At 42.3% G+C, this 19428-nt stretch overlaps 1 protein-coding gene across 2 annotated transcripts; it reads right to left on the bottom strand.

Annotated features, from left to right (window-relative positions):
• Nucleotides 1-1318: 1318 nt before the first annotated feature.
• On the bottom strand, nt 1319-18878 carry LPL (lipoprotein lipase). 2 transcript variants are annotated; one of them, XM_031054213.2, is made up of 11 exons: nt 18582-18878; nt 16728-16820; nt 11526-11689; nt 11210-11389; nt 10497-10608; nt 8357-8590; nt 7875-8117; nt 6655-6775; nt 5643-5825; nt 4525-4629; nt 1319-3488 (listed from the first exon to the last, which is right to left on the bottom strand). In XM_031054213.2, exons 1-11 carry the CDS (start codon nt 18652-18654, stop codon nt 3443-3445), a joined length of 1554 nt encoding a protein of 517 aa, XP_030910073.1. In that variant the 5' UTR covers nt 18655-18878; the 3' UTR covers nt 1319-3442. The 2 variants fall into 2 exon arrangements, with proteins under 2 accessions (XP_030910073.1, XP_030910074.1); XM_031054214.2 differs by lacking the exon at nt 16728-16820.
• Nucleotides 18879-19428: the final 550 nt, after the last annotated feature.

The raw sequence follows: 19428 nt of genomic DNA, 5'->3' as shown, positions 1-19428 counted from the left end.
GAATAAAATCTAGGTACTCAAGTCAGTACTACCTTGCCTTGCAGGTACATTGGCTGAGGTCTTTTTTTTTCACCCTTTCTTTCCAGCCAAGCACGGCCCTTCCTGCTTGTTCAAGACATTAGTTGGCCACAGGACAGTGTATCTCCCCTGTAGTCGTCTCAGAGACAGCTGACAGGGAGAGCAGGGACACATTTCCTGATGTGGCTGGGCATTGCAGGGCAAGACGGAAAAGTAATTGAGCCAGGAGTGGCTCTGAAGGCTCCTGTTGGAGACCTGGGTTCTTGTCCTTGCTCCAAAAACTATCTCTGCTTTACCTAAAAATGTGTTTGATGCAGTGAAGATGCTATGGCTTTAAAAGACTAGTAATATCATGATGCTTTTAGGAAATATGGTCACAGGCCTTGTCTTGTACAACTGTAGGAGTCCTTCCAGTCTCTCAAACCAGCTACTGACACAGGGAAGGCAGCAGTGTCCTTAGAACACCTGCAGTCAGCATTTCCATGCATTCCCATTCTGCAGATTGGGTTCCTCTCCTGGATTTCCCCCTCCCATTCATTGGCCCAGGGTACTCCTTACCTTTTTTATTCCCTCATCCCTCTGCTTTCCTCCATTCATCCTTTGTCTTTGTGCTCACCTGTTTTCCTTATGCTTTCACAAGGAGTGAAGCCTTGCTCCTGACAAAGATCAGTCCTTTTGACCAAGTGTTGGAAGCAGTCTCCTAATACTGTCCCCCATGTGTATGTCACTATAACTCTCCTTGATTCTAGCACTCCTTTTCCAAGAGCCTTTGTAGAGCCTTGCTGTGCATCACACAGAGCAAACTGTTGTGACAGCCACTCCTGTGCCCAGCTGTGTGTCAAAGTGGTTTTTCCCATTATTACTGCCTTAAGTGGGAGCAGGGGATCAGCGTTTGCCTCCTGTACCCACAGAGTCAAACCATCGGTGTTTTGCTACAGCAAGGAGCAGAACCTTAGTTCTGACATTTGCCAAAAAAGGAGGAAATGAACCTTTACAAGTACAGGCTGTTCTAAAAAGGGCACAAAACATGGAAACCACAAACTGCAGCTGACCAGCTATTGCTTCAGTGACAGTGATACTTGCAGGCACACAGTGATTCCTTGATACAGAACTTCCACATTTCCCAAAAATAAATGGAAAAAATGCCCTTTTTTCTAAAAAAAAAAAAAAACAACAAAAAACCAAACAAAAACCAACAAACAAAAAAAACACCTTTCCTCATCTTTTCACCCTAGAATCTAAATAAAAGGCTGCCCCCTTCATTCACATGAAAGATAGAGAGCAGATGAGCAGATTCAACTTTGGCATGAGTTTCAGAATTTTATTAAATCCATAGGTTTCCATTCCATACAAAACTGAGGAGCTTTCTTTTTTCTTTGTGATTTTTTTTTCTAAAGTGTATCAACCACATAGGAAATCATGCAGCGTTAAGTGGTTTGTTGATAAAAATCTCTGAAAGCTATATACAGTTAATACCACACAACTGTAATAATGTAGAGACTTGTCAGCAACTTTAGCAATATATACAAACTACCTTTACACACATAAATATCTTATTTACAGCTAATAAATAACATCCAAAGCTAACTCATGTGTCCTTATGCACAAGAACCTTCACTGTTTTGTATCGAAGTTCTGTATGTGTTTTTGCTGGCTTTTGTTTGTTTAAGAGCACACCAGTTCAGGCACTTTATTTCTGTAAAACTTAACCCTTTAGAGAAAATTGCAACAAAATGTGAAGTTCTATAGGGAATAAATCATCATATTTATTTTTAGAGGTCTCAAACGCAGTGGCTAATACTCAACCTCACTCTTACTGACTCGTCACATCCCTGCTGTAGTTTAAGGGTTAGAAAATCCAATGTGGGCAATTTCAAAGTTATTAATATTCCAACATATTGCACTGCTTAAGACTTTTATCCCCAAATGTATTAGCAGCCACAGCTGGAGTTTAAAAAAAAAAAAAACCTAAATGCATACATGTTTGTTTTGCTTTCAAGATGAGATGATATTGGAGAAATTGCCACCTTCAGTGTCTTGCATATGCAGGAACAGACTACAAAAACCAGCATCAGTAGCTCATATTACTCTTCTACAAGCGTCTACCTTCAAACCCTTCTGCCTCCCCAGTACTCTGTTTATCTTCCAGAAAGCTAAAAGACGGCTACTGAACCTCTCAGAGCACTAGAAAAGTTATGTTACTTAAAAAGGGGGAAGCAGAATGCCTTCCATATATCTATTTTTGGCAACTTGCAGCATGTCTAATTCAAGTGTTTTTCATTCTTGTGCATCACACCATCAGGCTCTTCTTAACTGTCACAGCTCCTGCTCCTTGATGAATTTCACCTCACGTCAGAAAACCAAACAGCTCCTAGGATTTAGTGCTGTGTCACAGCCAAGTAACAAAGCAAGGTGGGTCAATGGCAGTCACGACTCCAGTACAGGGAAGCATGAACATGCTTGTCACCTGTCAACTGGATTCATTTGACCTGCATAGAGCAGCCACTCAGCTGCGTGACTGACATTTGCAGTCAAAGAGCAGAGAAACCAACAGTTTAGGCATACAAGATGCTAGCAAGTGGTGGTGGTGGTGAAGGGTTTCCTGCAGTTTCTGGTAGCTCAATTCCTTTGCAGTTCTGTATTCATACAGTATTGGAGGCTAGATGTTTTCTTTTTTTGAGTAATGAAAGAACAGATGAGAAGTTGAATATCTGCACAGGACACTGGTATTGCTCTCTTCCCCTACAGCTGCTATTTATTTCAGGGTAAGCTGCACAGAAGTATATAGCTTAAACCATACCTATTGCTAAGGAGCACTGTCATCTACCCCAGTAAAACGCATTCATAGCTACAGACTAGAAAATTCATCCCCATATTAAGTCAGTTCCTGACTCCTTTTAGTAACACACATAAAGGTGTTTTTTTCACATGAAAAACCTACTCATTTGCTAAACACACACTTGAAGACAATGAACTGCAGCCACTGAACTGTCTGAAAACTCAGTTGGCCAAGCCAGGAAAAAAATAAATGTCCAGTTTCAGAAGACGCCTGAAAAGAAAGAAAAGCCAGATACAGAGCTTTGCTTCTTTCCAATAAATACTAGAAAACTGCTATAGAGGATATGATGTCAAGAAACCTTGTCACAAGGCACCATGATTAAGCAAAATTATTCCTTCCCTAAACTAAAGCCTTTGGCAAGTTGCTTTGCAGATTTCATTTTAACTATTTGGATAATGTATCTTTATGGTTAGTAACTTTGTATGCTGAGACTTCCTTACAAGAAATCTCCTAAGATAGCTAGGAATAGCAGGCAAAAAGCCAGCAGCGGATAAATATTTCTATATATTTGGTTCTGAACATCCAGTCCACAAGGATGAACAGACTCTCCTCCTCCCCAGCGTGGAAAATCTTCATTCTTGTCACTTAAGCAGATTCATGAGAAGAATTTTCTTTAGATGCCTGCTTGGCACTGTAGGGGAAAAAAAAAAAAAAGAAGAAGAAGGTGAAGAGGAACATGTAAAATACTTGCTCCTTTTTGTCTTATTTTTGAGATTTTAAATTAAAAAGAAGAGCCTAATTAACAGGATAATAAATTATACAATTGAGCTTTTCCTGGCTACTGCTTTATTCTACACATCAGACACACATTGCTCTCAAGGCCTTCCAGGTCATTGCCCTGAAGTGAAGGTCAGTACCTTTTTATGCAGAAACAGATCATAGTGTAGAAGTGCCCCCATGAGACCTTTCACACACAGCAGTTGCACTAAAATAAATATAACCAATCCTCCAGCTTAAACTTCAGTGGATAAAGTCCAAAAAAAAGTTGGCCCCACACTTCAAAGTTTACTCTGGGTCAGAAAAATTACTGATCAAAAAAATTTAAGTGCACCAAGGTCTATTAAGTGCAGGCCCCATCTCTGATCCAAATCACAGATGCAAATCTCAGGAAGTCACTGATCTGACAGTAGCCAGCAGAAAGCAGTGTGCCAGAAGAGCACCTGTGCATGGCTGCTCAGTTTCTGTGCCAGCCTCCACGTCTACTGCTGGCCAGTGAAGAGGGAGGGATTCTGGACTGACTCACTATGGATGTTTGGGCATTCTTCAATCACGGGTAAGTGTGTGGCATCTTTAGATAGAGGCATACTTTCCTCTCTGTATTTTTGCCTTGTCTGTACACCCTCTCTAACATTTTATACTTGGCCACCATGTGAATGTGAGAGTTAGTAACTTGTACTTGCTTTTCAGACATGGTAGAAGCCACATCAGGAGATGGTTAGCAGCAAACCAAATTAGAGGACTCTAAACTGCTAAAGATACCATAAGCAAACCTCAGATTAGTCCGAGTTGTGATGCTTCTGAAGCCTTCAGAAAACTAGTGCACAATTCAACTAAATGAGGAAGTCATTAGATCCTCCACTCAAGCTATCCACTCAAGATAGCTTGAGTGAAGCTTGAGCTATCACCCAAGCTTCCCCCAGCCCAAAGCTAGTAGTCATCACACATACCCTCCTCTCTTCCGTTTGACGGGCTGCTCCAAGCATTTCACAAATATTGCTGCCTGTCCTCCCATACCAAGTTGTGAGGTGCCATCTCGAGAACAAAACACCACCCTGTGGAAAAAATATGGGACAATCACATGGCTGAGCCAAGTACCTCTTTTTAACCATAGGAACAAGACTGGTACTTGGAAACTGTCTTTATGTGGGACATTTTTGTATTTATATTTTACAAGTCTGTGAGCAATTCTCTTTAAAAGAGAATTCTATGGCAAAAGAAATACTGCAAGAAAAAGCTAGCAAATGCATTACACATGGACCTCAACCTGTAGCTATAACTTTCACTGTCCTTTCATAAAATCCTCGTATAGTTCAGAAACCACAAGCTCTATATCTCAAGGTCTCTTGGATCATTATTTACACCAGTCCCTGTGTGACTTTTTGTCAGGTGAATTATCTTGGAAGAAGGCCTCACTCCCTCAAATGTTTGCAAACTGAGTAGGTTGCCAATTCCAGCAAACCTGAGCAGCTGCTTTTCTATTTATCAGTACTTTCCCTATCCCTATATTTGTTCAACTCTGATAACTCTTCTTTGATCAAGTGACTGCCTTATTTATTCAAAGGAGGAGCACATTATTCACAGTACTGTACACAAGACATGCATACTCTGTTCTGTGTCCATTTTCTGCTAACAGATCTCATATCTAGTGAATATGAGTATGTAAAAAATTCAAGTTAAAGTAGTTCATTCAGACTTTTCTGTTTTAGCATTCACAAATTAGTGGTGTCCTGCAACAGTCATGTCTTTCATGTCCTCACCCACATTTCAGATATTCAACTTCTAAGGAAATCCATCTTTAAGCAAAGGTTTCCTGTGCAAATGTACTTTTTGAAGGGTTTCTAGAAATCTCCTTCTAAGCACACTCCTCACAAGTAAACCTATGTAAGCATCCAGCAAGAGAAAGGAGAACTGCAAATACAATCAGAGATGATGGCTCACCGAGATCTCTCCTGCATATATTATAACTGATTACCTAATTGACAGCATTTCCTGTGAAACACAAGGAATCGGGAAACACTGTCAATTAAAACTAATATAATAGCTTATAACAATCAAAATAAGTTACTTTTTCTGAGTTTCTCCTGACTTCACTCTGACTCTTTGGATGTCAAATGTAAAAGAGGACCACCAGTTTGACCAGCTGAAGAAGGTATCTTTCTCCCACTGCAGCTGCAGCATAAGCAGGTCACCAATGTCCACTTCTGTGTAAATCAGGAAGGAAGATGTCTTGTTTGAGGAGACTTCAGGCCTGTAGGGGGAGGAATAATGAAAAACAGAACAAAGAAAACACACACACACAAAACCACACAAAAAAAGAAGTGTTAGACGAAGAATATTAAGAAAAAACAGAACCATGACTTCATTTCAGGCAAGAGAACAATCTTCTCCATAGTTCTGATGGATAGAATAAGGAAAAAAAAAACACTAAAATGTTGTAGCTTTGTAGGAAAAGCATTCTGCAGCAAGGCTGGTTAAGTCCTGGGACAGATTGCCAGGCAAAGGGTGACTTTTCCATTGCTGGTGGCTCTCAGAGAGGCCAGAGAAGCACCAGCCAGGAACAGTTTAGGTTCCACAGATTACAGAACAAGACTTCAGTGCCTTCCAGCCCCATTCACTGCCAGCCCATGTGCAGGGTTATAAGCACAGACTTCTGCTTATTTGCAGTTATGGAAGCAAATCCAATGTGTCTCTCAGCTTCTACACTGAGGTCTTCAGGCCCATCAGAAAATTAACTTCAGGTTGCAGTCTGCTTTTTATGAGCTTTAACACAGCTGGAACATGGCATAAAGACACCAAAAAACAAAGACAATAAGAAATCTGCCACACCAGAAAAATTATTAGGCTTAGCCACAGGCCAGGCTTTACATTTCCTTATTTCAGATCTCTTACCAACAGCTCCCACAGAGCTTAGCACACTATCTTCAGCATTGACTGTATTCCCTTGATCAAGGACAAGGGCATTTTCTGGGACCCTGAAAGATATCTGTAGCTGGAGCTAGAATGATTTTTTCAGCTGAGGCTTTAGCAGATTTAAATAGACTCAATAATACATTGGAGTTGTTTCTATAGTTACTCACAGTGTGACAGCAATGTTCTCACTCTCATCTAGAGTGCCATAGAGAGAGATCAGGAATGGCTGGTTTGTCTTGGTCATATTAGTCTTTCCAAAGAAATGGATCTTGACCTGGTAATGAAAGACTGGAAGAACACAAGAGGCCATTAAGAAAGAATGCAACCTCCAAAGAGGTTACTGGTGACATAATCACCAAAAAACCCCCATGCAAATCCTAGGCTGCAATATGCCAACATCACCAAACTGAGGAGTTTTGTTCCCTGCAGGCATCCAGGGAACTATTGTTGTGAGAAGGTAAAGAACATTTTCAGTTCTTGCAACTAAAGTTTGCATTTAAGTTTTCTGCCACTATAGTAACCCAGAGTCTGCAGTATCTCCTTCAAAGCTCTAATGAATGTGCGAGACTTGCCATCTCTGACTTGAAAACAAGAGAGCTGTGCTTTTCTCGTACAGGAGCCTCAGTAAAAAAAAAAAAATCATCCCACTGACGCTGCAGATTAAACACCAAATGCCAACAAAACACTGGTCTTGCAGCTGTTCTAACACTGCAGGAATGTGTCCTCTGGTTGCTGGTCCGTCACGGAATGCACACAGTGAGCATACCATGTGGCACAAAGCTAGGGAGGGGAAACAAAAAAATACCAGGAAGTACGAAAACCCAACTCAGAAGCTATTTTCCTAGCAGAAAGCCTTCCAGCTTTTTCTTGCTGTGTCCTTCTCAGACCGCTGTGATAACAGGAATCAAGAAATGCTGTAGTATTTTAACAAGGGCTGTTGCCAGTCCTCTTGCAAAGGCACTATGAAGGCCTGATAGTTACACATCTCTAAAGAAGCTGCTCATCATGCTGAGCTCTGCTGATTAATTTCCCAGCAGTAGGAAAAAAAATCATTTACATGAAAAAATACTGAAAAAGAAAAAAACCAACCCTGGACAACTACTCAGTTGTTCCAAGTGATCTGGCCACAGAGGATCTTAATTTTGCTATTTGTTACAAAATACTGTCTGTAATGCATTCAACCCCCCACCTCCATACCTTAGGTAAGATGGCACTGTTCTCCTGAGGCTGCACTTTAGCTTGTACTTAATGCCAAGCTGCAGGTAAATTCCACCTCTTCTCACTACAGGCACCAAAGCAGCAATAGTCACCCACAGCACACACTCACCCAGACACACAGCAGGGCAAAGGTACTGGTCTTGCTCAATAATAAGCAAGTAGGACTTACCTTTATAGGGCATCTGAGCACGGGTCTTCAAGTACATTTTGGTATTTCTCTTTGTTCTCACTCTGTTGACCTTGTAACCCAAATTGTTGCAGCGGTTCTTCCGGCAGCTCAGGCACAGACCCTTCTCAAAAGCCTCCTTTGTGTTGCAGCGATAGGCCAAGCTAGGCTTTTCTTCATAGAGAAGGGAGTCAATGAAGAGGTGTATGGATCGTTCATGGGAGCATTTCACCAGCTGATCCATATCTTGAAAGGAGAAAAATGTGTAATACATATGCACATATGCATATAACGATATAGACCCTTTAGTACCACTGTCGGCAGGCACAATACACTATGCCAAAGTTGGGCTTTATAAGGTGACTTTTAAAACCACTTAAAAGAACAAGTTTCTGTGCCTCTCAAAGATCTTTGCTTATCAGAAACTACAGGCTACATAGGATCTCCCTTTGGATGTTGTGCTCTTTGTTCCAGAACAGCCTCACCTGCCAATCCTTTCTCAGCAATCAAACGGAGTGCTTCTCCGAAGTTGCAACCTGGCTGGAAACCTCCACCATTAGGATAAATATCAATGTGTCCAACAGGCTTCTGGATTCCAATGCTGCGGTCTGGAGAGCCTCGAGTGTAGGTGTGTAGGACATCCACAAAGTCAGCATCATCCGGGGAGAGGCGGGTGACAGCATCAGCATACTCAAACGTAGGACCAGCTGGATCTAGCCCTTTGAGGCAAACAACAAAGAAAAGCTGAGATTGTCTGCCAAAGACACTGACAATGATAGCAAATGCTAAACTCAGCTACCGCATTGGGCTGGATTATCACATATGGTGTTGGTGCCAACTTTAGACATTACTGTGCGATTTTCTTAGTACCATTCATTTATATAGCAGGATCAAATAAAATACCTTGAAATGCTGTCACTGTTTAAAAAAATAAGGTATAAGTAAACATATGTAAGGAAGCCCAGGTAACTTCCTCACAGCTGTAGCATTTCCAATGGATGTAAGTAACAAGCTAGGAAATACTCTCTCGATGTCTTCCTATTGTCAAGAATTGTAAAATTTCTATCTGAAGCGTGGAAAATGTCTTGCTGCTAACCTCCTGGTAGGAGAACAAGTGGGAAACATAAACAAGAGCTTGCCTGCCTACATGCCTAAGGGGAAGAAGATTATTATGGTAAACTGTCAAGCTGCAGCAACACTGACATCAAAAACACCCAGAACTATTCTGCCAGTGAACAAGTACTATCTCTCCAAACCAGACAACTACTGAGAGATGGCTGAAGGCACTGCTGAATGCACATGTCTGTCCCGCAGCTTTCAGCTGGGGATAGGCAGCTAGGCTGCCGACTCCTGCTTCGCCTTTCTCATTCTGACCTTCTTCCCCCTCTGCTGTGAGGACATCAGGAACCGCATCCCATTGCTTCCTGTGCTCAAAGATGATGCTGCTTTCCTAGGAATGGCTCATCCTGGGCACTAAGGTCAACCGTGGGTGCATAATGCATGACTACTGGTATTTCAGTGTTTTGGCAGCCTCAGCAAAAGCAACAAAGATGCAGCCAAGAGAAAGAAAGGTAAAGGGACTCTTGCTTTGGCCTTCTGATTTTAATCTGCCATCTCTCAGGAGTCAGCCTTTCTTGATGCAACTGCTGTCTAGCCCACCTCATGTATTCTTGTGGATCTGGGATCACAGCCAGGCTCATGGGAAAGGACAGCGGCTGCCATGAGGAAGGCAGCTAGGCTCCCATCTGAACAGTGCTCCCAACCTCTCTCAGCAGCTACGACATTACAGATGAGTCATTTTCTTAGCCTCATTTGCTAATGCTGGCATTTCCTCTGTCACAGGGATCACTGCTAGGGGCTCAGCTCTGCAGGTGCTGGGCTGTAAACCAAGCCTAGAGTAGCCATGCACGCTGTGTTGTCTAGCAACACTTCTCAGCCTCTAAAAAAAATCACCTAAGCGGACACCCAAGCATGCATAGGAATAGGACAAGCATTTGTATACTTTCTTCTCTTTCCCAAAGCTCTCCCAGTATTACTTTCGGCCTAGAATATTTCTTGAGCCTCCTACGATTAATTTTTTTTTATTAAATCACAGTTAATTTCTTCTGATTGTCTGTTCAGTCTCCCTTTGAGCCTGTATAAATGTTGCACATCTGCAGCATTCCATGGGTAAAAGCTCTGCAGGTGCTACACCCACTACAGGAGGATCTACCTTATGTTCTTTACAAACAGCTCCTACCAGCTGCAAGGGATGACCACGTAGATGAAGACAAACAGCTGAAGTTCTTGTGCTGCAAGAGATACTGTGACCTTCTCCATGTTATTGATCTGGCCAGACTTGATCACATCCTCCACACCTAAACTCTTTTCCTGGCCAATAAATATCTGCCTACTCACTCATTTCTTGTGCAGAAGCAGATCAAGGCTTCTCACCCACTACCTTTCTTATTCTTTTCTGAACCTTTTCCATTTCCACTACAAAAATGTCATCCCTGACAATTCAATAAAGTAGGAACACATCCCCTAACTATTGCCAACAAGCATCAGTTACTCTGTTGATTTTACAGAAGAACGTAGCATTTCAGCACAGAAGAGACAGGACTCTACAACCACAGGTTTTCTTACCAGTAATTCTGTTCACCTTCTTCTTGGTCAGGCTCCCAGCAATCCCAGCAGCATGAGCACCTAGACTGTACCCCAGCAAGTGGACATTGTTGAGAGGATAATCGAATTGCTCCTGCAGAAGACAGTGATTTGTTTAAAGTCTGAAGTCAAATGGGAAAAACACCAGAAGACACAGAGGAAAATGTTTTGTAAACACTCGGATTTCTCTTTGAACCATGAATAAGAGAAATACAATTAAAGTAGCTTGAGTGACCTAGGATGGCACAAAAATAATTAACTTAAGGCAAAATTCTAACCAGAGAGGAATGCAGAATGAAGGACAGAACACAGGGCTATGTGTTTTATTAAAGGTTTTCAGCCATCCACTCCTATTTCACCTCCTGGATCTCCTATTATCCCCAAAGGCAGGGCAGACTTCTGTTTCCCAAGGCCAGCTACTGCAAAATATACAGACACTTATCTTTCACAGCTACCTCTCACAGAGCCTTCTGAAATATTGTACTCACAAAGCTCCAGATGAGCACAAGGTGAATTTCTGGAATGCATGCCTTGTGTAATAAATAAACATTAAAGCTGGGATTTTACCACACCAGCAAAAACAGTCTACCACAACTTAACTCCATCTACCCAACACAACATGATTAACACAGCTGCACCATTGCCATTTTGCCTTCTAGGACATTATATACAAGATACATGACTATGTATCCTACCTCCATCCAGTCAATAAACGTAGCAACATCCTTTCCCACCAGCTTAGTGTATGCAGCTGACACTGGGTAGTGCTGCTGAGCTCGGACTAGCCAGTCCACCACAATGACGTTTGAATCAGGTTCTCTCTTGTACAGGGCATCCACCAGCTTTGGGACCCAACTTTCATACATTCCTGTCACCTGTTGGCATTTTTTTAATTAAAAAAAAAAGAGAAATCTCAACATTTTCTTTAATGCATAGGCTCCTCAGCTGACATGTCTAGTACAGTTTATCAGAAGTGTTGTTAAAAGGGAGGTTCCTCCTCTTTCTTCTTACCGTCCACCCATGGATCACCACAAAGGTTTTACTGGTATGGTTGAAGTTGCACTGTGCCAGGCTGTTGACTTGCCCAGGAATCAGGTAGCAGACATCCTCACTGGGCTCTGTAGGCGTCCGTAAGGAAAACTTGCTCTCAATTCCCACAAAATTGTTCTCAGCTTCTGTTATGCAAGAGTACAGGAAACAAAGCAGCGTTTTAGAAGTATTAGGACAAATGGTTCAGAAGTCACAGGTACAATGCTGGAGATGTCAGGAGCAGTTCAAGAAACAGGACACATGTTCTTTATTTTCTACAGCATTCTTTTTGCACCACAGCAGCCACATAAAGAGGAAATCAAAGGGAAAAAATCAAAGAGGAAATCGTTTCTCCTCCAACGTCCTGCTAAAACAGCAGGAATCTGGACAGCTGTCAAAGGGGTATCAATTCTTTTTACTAGTCAGAATTCCCCTCATTACATTATTAACAGGAAATCCCTTAATTACTACAGTGGTGCAGAAAACTGCAGAGAACAGTCATAGACATTATATGCAGGAAAGTGGCAAGTTCCTACCATACTATTACATATTTTTGTAGTGCGTCTCCCACATCACTTCATCAATAATCACTGCCTCTTTATAGCACCCCATAGCTGCAGTGCATTAAAAATAAGCTGCAAAGTCACCACTGTTTTACAAAATGCTAGTTTTAACTTCTTACCAACAGAAAAACAGCAGGTGAGGTCAGACACCCATTAAGGAAACTGAAATAGCAAAGCAAAAGCTTTTATTTTGAAGGCAGCATTTTTTTTTCTGCTCATGTGATAAGCAGCACTGCAGGAAAAAAATCTTCCTCTGCCTCAATTTTGAATCGGGGGGGGGGGGGGGGGGGGGGGGGTGTCCATGTGTGTGAAGTTTATGTACTGGTTGGCAGTAATAAAGCATGAGATGGCTTAAAAGTGTCATTTCTTAGAGAACTCCCTCCAGCTTCTAAAGGTAAGTTTTCCTCTTATTCCAGTCAAGGCAGAGAAGTGACTTTAGGCTTCATGCTCTCTACTTCCTCGTCTGGGTAGAAATTTAAATGCCTTCTCTCTTTACATTTAATTCAACATTTAAGTACCTTTATATCCAGTAGACTTTATAATTAATTGTGGACTTAAAACTCCAATGGGTTTTGAAAACTAGGCTTTACTTTGGCAGCTTGCATTTAGCAAATGTCAATTGCATATTTTCCAATTGCAGCTGAACACAGGCCAACTCTGTGCTGCTCAGTGTTGTGTTTCCTGGTATCACAACCTCCAAGGTTTCACAGACTCTTAAACACATTAATGAATAGCTCCAAGCCACCATATGAAATGCAAAGGGGCACAGTGAGGACCTCATGCTGAGCACACAACCCAGATTTCTACTCCCCTTCTTCTTCCCATTGAAAAAGAGGTTGTCTAACATAACTGATAGATTTGTATTTCTCTATTAAATTGTGCTGTATCACTTAGAGGTGATAAAAAATGAACTATTGATTTTTTTCCCTAAAACTTTGTTTTTCTGGTCTTCTCATTCAAGCTACCATATTCATGCGGACACTGACTTAACCCAGCCTCACTCAGGCCTCAGGTATCTGCATAAATTCTGGGAGGTTCTTGCTGTGCTTGGAGGGCCACAGAAATCAGGATCTAACCTGTGGCAGGAGGTGTAAAACCAGCACACAGGCTGGCAACAAGCATCAGAAGAGACAGCTGCCATCCGCAATCAACAGCTTAACACTGCCTGCGCTCATCAGGACTTCTCACCTGCCAAAAGCAAAGCATGCACAGGGAAGTAATGAGAACTGTTCACCGAACAGAGGCAGTGCTCAGCTTTAGGTTCTGACCTTGACTGTGTGAGGATGGCTAGCTAATCCAGAATAATTACACTGAGGGCCCCCCTTCCTGTATCCTGGCCCCTTTCCTTTAAGGAAGGGATGAAGTTTATGAAAAACACTTTTCTCCAAACCAGCAGAAACATTCACATTATGAGGCATGTAAGACTTCACCAACTGAAAACAGAAGTCTACCAAACTAATCAAATGCTATCTTCCTCAGAAGTTGCTCTTTCCTTAACTTTTTGCACATTCAAAACTTCATTTTCCTCAATGAGAGAGTACAAAACCCTTTTCTGAAACAAGTCTTCAGACTTGCACTTTTTAGTAAGAAAAAAAGTTCCAAAAGCTGGTTGGTTAAATATCAACTGTAACTTTTCACTCAGCAGTGAATCATAAAACCTTGGAAGGTCCAAGAACAGCTTTCAACTGTAAGGCATACAATGCAAGGACTTTCAATTATTCCTGTCTAGCACAGGAAGGCTAACAAGAATAGTCCACCTGCTCACTAGTTAATAGTGCTTCCTCTCATACTTAGATATCATTTCCCTTCTGAATTAAGCTTATCTCTTAATCATTCAAAGTCTAAGTTAAATTGAGATCCCGACTTGTATTGTGTTTTCAATTACAAAGGCATTCTGGAATTTGCATAGACGTTCAGACTGCATGTTTTCTGGAAATAAGCTTGTAGTAAACTAAGAATTCTAAGTGTATCATACTTAGAGGTGTACTTAAACAAGTTCAGCAGACTTACAGAGATGGCAGTACACTGGCACCTACCACTGAAGATGCACAAAGTGCTTCACAAATATTTGTGTGCTTCCACCTAAAAATCTTTGGATGAAATTTAAGGACGTAAGAGCACCGAGATGCAGTCACCATCAGGAAAGTAGCAGATGTATAACAGCAGCCCATAAGTCAGGGAAACAGCAGAAAGCCACTCTGCTCCTTTCGCTGTTATATGAGGAATTAGAAAGTCATAAGACATTATTGTTAGCATCTCTTATGCTCACAAACCATGTCATGCTGTCCAATATCTGCGTATGCTCAGTTCCAAGCAGCAAAACACCCTCTGGAAGAGGGAAGCATGTATGGTGGAGTTTGTTACAGACTTCTTAATGATGTGCTTATTAGGAAGCTAGCCTCAAAATTTGCCCAAGTTTGGCTTTGAAAGTTCTGTATAGTTAAAAGCATAATATAACTTGTCTATACCTCATGTTGTGCCATACACATACCTCAGTACCACTTCACCTCCCACTTTTTGCAAATTAAGTTTTAGAAGCAGAGCTACAAATTAGTACGTACATACCACACATACTGACAGAATCATAGAATGGGTATGTACCGTGCTTTAAAACTGCAGCAGAGAAGCTACAAAGCATATCACTTCAGAAAGCTAACATTTCCCACTTCTACTTTTGTACCTTCAAGTATCTCAGTCTATTTAAAAAATATGATTCAGGACCAAACTTTGTCATACATTGCTTTTGTTACAGACCTCTTCCTTGTAGATTTAAAGTGATAAGTCTCCTTGAATCATATCCTAACTGACAGTTGGGTCTCATTCTTACAGCCCTACACAAAGCCAAAGAAATGCAGAGACAGTCAATATACACACTCACCACTCATTAGTTATAGCTTTAAGATTCAAGCTTGGCTTTAAGCCAAATCAAACAAACCAGGGAAAACCCAGAAATTGGATGTCTTCTGCATGTTTCTGAAAGATGGACAGAAATTTACCTGAACTCGCATCAGGCTTTACATAAAGAAGCTATAGAAATTGGACATGAAGAAATGTATGTGCATCCATACTAAAACACTGAAGTAGTTTCTGCTGACAAGAACGCAAGCCCATTTCTAAACAAGGCCTTGAATAGAAGCCAACCTGGAGGCAAAGAACATATAGACAAACAAATCCATGCTTTTGCTAAAAATCATATTTTCCTCAGCTTAGCTCAGCAGAGGTATGAAGGCAAGTGCTGTGTTGCAAAAGCATCCAGGCGCACAGTGCAAATACAAGGCACTGCTACAAAATACAGTTTTCTAGCCAGTACTAAGTGCTTACCATTAACAAGGTGACCTACAAAAGGTATTATTTAAGGAACAGTAAAAGGAAGCAGAAGAATCAAACCACCAATTTCAGACCTGAGCTGGCTTTTCTAACAGCGTACAGACTGCATTGCTAAAGTCCATTATTTCCATGCTCTGCAGACTTTCTGATGCTTTTCTTACACTTACATTTTAATACTTTAAAAAAGTTGTCCTGTACATCAAGTTATAAAGAATGTTGTAGAATTGGAAGAAAGTACAAAAACCCTAGAAACTGGGAAGGGGCAGTAGTTTCATTTTCCTATTCTAACTTTGTGACGCTTTGGAGTTGCAATTTGTGAAACTCCATTCAGTCAGGGACTCCTATCAATTCTGGAGGCATTGCACTAACTTTAAGCATTCTGACACAGTACTAATCTAGTATATACACTAATCAAGAGAATTCAGCTTCAAGCTTCATTTACAGGAAGCTCAAAAGATGACCTCACAGCTGATTTTGATGAAGAAAACTGTTTATCACTGGTCAGCTGGGTGAAGAATTGGAGCTTTGAGGAAGTAACAGCATCTGGAATACTAATCATAAGTTAAACTGTCTGGATCAGATACAGGATACCAAATACGATAACAATACACTTGCCAGAATCAGTGCACCTGAACTATGGTTTTAAAAATGGAATCTTTGATAAACAAGGATTTCCTAGTGTTATGCACACAGAAATGGAAATACTATTAGCTAGTTGCAAATATCATCAGATATTATACTGCCAGACTGTAAAGTCAAGCCTACACAGACATGCACACACACAAGCACAGCAGCAATCATCTGTACATGACATCAAACATTTACATAACCAGCTGAAGTTAACTGAAATAACTCTTCCCTCAGATGATAACCAGCATTGGGAACACCCATCAATTAGTGATATTGAATTCCTAAATCAGTTCTGAAGCAATCTCGTGGTCAGCTGTAAGTAAAGTGGCTGTATCAAAAAAACTATTGTCATCTAATATGATTTGATTTATAAACTGAAAGCTGGCTACTGTGTACTGCAATCACATGAAACCTATCCCACAAATCAGATAATTGTTTAACTTTGCTGTAAAGAATTACAACATTACAACAAGTTTATTTATGTATTCCTTAATGACAGAGCCCTGAGAGTACATTCTTCACTTCCTAGGCAGCACTGATGTAAAGAGCAACACCTCTGAAAAGCAGCTGGTCCCAAGTTCAGATGCTGAGTGGAGACCTCTCAACTCAAGTCCTGCAGCTGGCAAAACAAGGGCAAACTCCTGGTCTCACACTGGGTGCTCACCCCTCTCCAAGTAGATCCTTACTCTGCTGCAGCTGGGAGGCTTGTAATTCAATCCAGCAGAGCTCTTGCTATCCACCAGTCCCTCTGGGATATCTGGAATTAGCCCAGACAATAAAAGGCAATCACTGTCAGACTTTGTAGTAGTATGGAAGAAAGGATGCAGGAGAAAGCCATAGTATGCAAGTACTTCCTGCACAGGAGAGATTCCAGTAAACTTATAGGAGTGTTAGTGCCCATGCTATTCACCAGCACACTTTTGATGCCTGACAGCCTCACCTCTGTGCCTTCTCAGAAGAGCATTGTTTCTGGAAAGGCCATGCCACAGCTGCCCTGTTAGGTCTGTCCCAAACACAACCATGGCAAAAGCCAGCAGCTCACATCATACAATAATGTTAATCTGCTGTAACTCCTGACTTTGGATTTGCAGTGGTAAAAATAGAGATCAGAATGTATTCCTAGTAATGTTTTTATCTTTTCCTGAAACACCAATATTATCTTCACCTAGAATATCTTTTTCTATGTTGTTTGTTAAATACTTGGGATTCCTGGAAGCCTGGATCATGCGTTTTCCATGGTTTCAAAATACACTTTTACTGTGGTGTGAAGGAAATAGTGTGTGGCTGAAGGCTTGGCTAGCTTCTGGATGATCGCACAACCTGTTTTCATATAACCTGTTCCTAATAAGAAGAATTATAATCATTACTAAGCCTGTGGCATATCAACTTCTACAGCTATGAAAGTTTGCTTTGGGAAGTTATTTTACTTCACAAAACTTGGATTCATTGATGAAAACTGCTCTGATTGCATCTGACAGCAAAAGAGTGGATTCAAAGAGAGAATACATTCCTTTGGCTGTGCCCTAGCATCCCATAGTCTTAGTTTTAAATACTTATCTTCAGTGCCCTTATAGCACAAAGGAAAAAACAAAGGCATCAGCAGTGAAAAAAGGAGCAGTTCCGTATTCCACTGTAGTACCACACGGTAGGTTTAAGAGATACAGCCACGCTTTCTTCTAAGGCTGCAGACTTTTAAAGATAAACATTATGTGTGGGAGATTAGTGTAAGAAAGTAAGACTGTGGGAAGGCACTGCTAACATAAGTTTGAGGAGTAATGAGCTCCTAAAACTAGAAGTTTTCTTATTAAAGCTGCAATTATTTGTTATTAACCAAAAGAGAATTAGTGAAGCTGTAGTAGTTAAAACATTCACACATCTCATTTCTTCTAGCCTGGAGGATGCCTATGCACAAACGCAGGTACAAAGGTGTAGTTTATGTATAGACACTTGAGAAAGTATACCCTTTGTTCACTTATTCCCTAAATGATTCTGCTGCATTAGAACATTAACTACAGGCCAAACTCGTTATCATGACACAGATGAAACTCAGCCTTGCCTTAGACAATTCAGGCCAAGAACCGTGGGAAGATGGGATGCAGGGCTCCCGTGCGACATGCAAGTCCCTGGCCCTGTAGGGAGCCGAGGAACCCTGCCGTGATGCTACCTCTGTGCCAATCCACCTCCAGCAAGGGGACTCTTGGAAGCCAGCTTGCTCCTAAGGAGAAAAACACATCCCGAACTTCCACCGCCCGTGCACCAGCTCGGCAGGGAAACAGGCTCTGGGTCAGTCTCTACAGGATGTAGGTCCCCTCAGTATCGCCCTCCAGCATCTCCCTAGGCCACCATGTCCCGATCCACTATGTCCCGCAGCATCCCCAGAAGCTGCGAGAGCCCTGCACATCCAGGTTGCAAACTCCCCTTTCCCGCCATGCCGGTGGCACTTCCCCTGAACACACACCTCCCCACAGCGCAACAGGCTCACCGAGCAGCCCCAGCCCCTCCCGCTCCGGGGACTCACCGGCAGCAGAGCCGAGAGCGAGCAGCCAGCGCAGGCAGAAGCAGACGGTGGCCAGGAGCACTTTCGTCCCCATCACGCCGCCTCTCTCTGTGCGCTCCGCCAGAGCAGAAAAGTTTCGTGAGAAAGAAAGAAGAGAAAAACAAAAAACCCCAAACAATCAAAACTAAGTTTTGCTTAAAAAAAAAAACAAACCGAAACAAACAACTAAAAGACGATGCCGCCACAGCGTTACACACAAGACGCCGTCACCCCAACAACGACCACCCCACACACCCTAGCCCTTCCTCCGCCGCGGCCCTTAAGTGCCCGCCAATATGCAAATATGTAAATGACCCCATGCACCCATTGGGTGAGTGCTGCGGGGCGGGGCGGGCGCTCCCCGGCACGGGAAGGGCTGTGGGGCCTGAGCTGCTCCCTCGGGGAGCTACGGACCCCGTTGTCGCCCCGCACGGCCCAGCAGAGACCCCTCAGCAAAGGGTCAGCTACCCTCCCGATGCCTCTGCCCCTTCTGTCTGCCCAGCGCTGCCCTCTCCCTCCGCGCTCTGCCTATCCAGGCGGCCCGGCAGCCGCTATCTGCTTGGTCCTCCGTGCCTTTGGCAATCATGGTCTGCTGTGCCCCGGGTTGAGTCTTCCCTTCCCATGCATGCTTTTGCACCAAGAACCAACTGCTGTCTGCGTTTCCAGCTCAGTAGCTATAAGAACCTTCTGCTGCTCCCTTGCAAAACCTCTGCTTTGTCTGCACTCAGAGGGATACAAGTTTGGAGTGTGAATTAATTCACTGAAGATGGCATCTGTACTCTGAAGAAATGCAAAGTTGTGTCCTTGAGCTTTCCAACTCTCTCTTCCA

Source organism: Melopsittacus undulatus, chromosome Z (assembly GCF_012275295.1).
Source record: "Melopsittacus undulatus isolate bMelUnd1 chromosome Z, bMelUnd1.mat.Z, whole genome shotgun sequence".
NCBI classification, from domain to species: domain Eukaryota; kingdom Metazoa; phylum Chordata; class Aves; order Psittaciformes; family Psittaculidae; genus Melopsittacus; species Melopsittacus undulatus.
The sequence above is the reverse complement of the archived record's forward strand: the minus strand, read 5'-3'. Positions and strand labels throughout refer to the sequence as shown.

Coding starts and splice junctions, on each gene's coding strand:
- LPL (XM_031054213.2), bottom strand. CDS start 18,654: ATGGGGACGAAAGTGCTCCTGGCCACCGTCTGCTTCTGCCTGCGCTGG. Junction 16,821..18,581: donor CGCTCTCGGCTCTGCTGCCG/GTGAGTCCCCGG, acceptor GGCTAATTCCAG/ATATCCCAGAGGGACTGGTG. Junction 6,776..7,874: donor TGCTCAGATGCCCTATAAAG/GTAAGTCCTACT, acceptor GTGTTCTTCCAG/TCTTTCATTACCAGGTCAAG.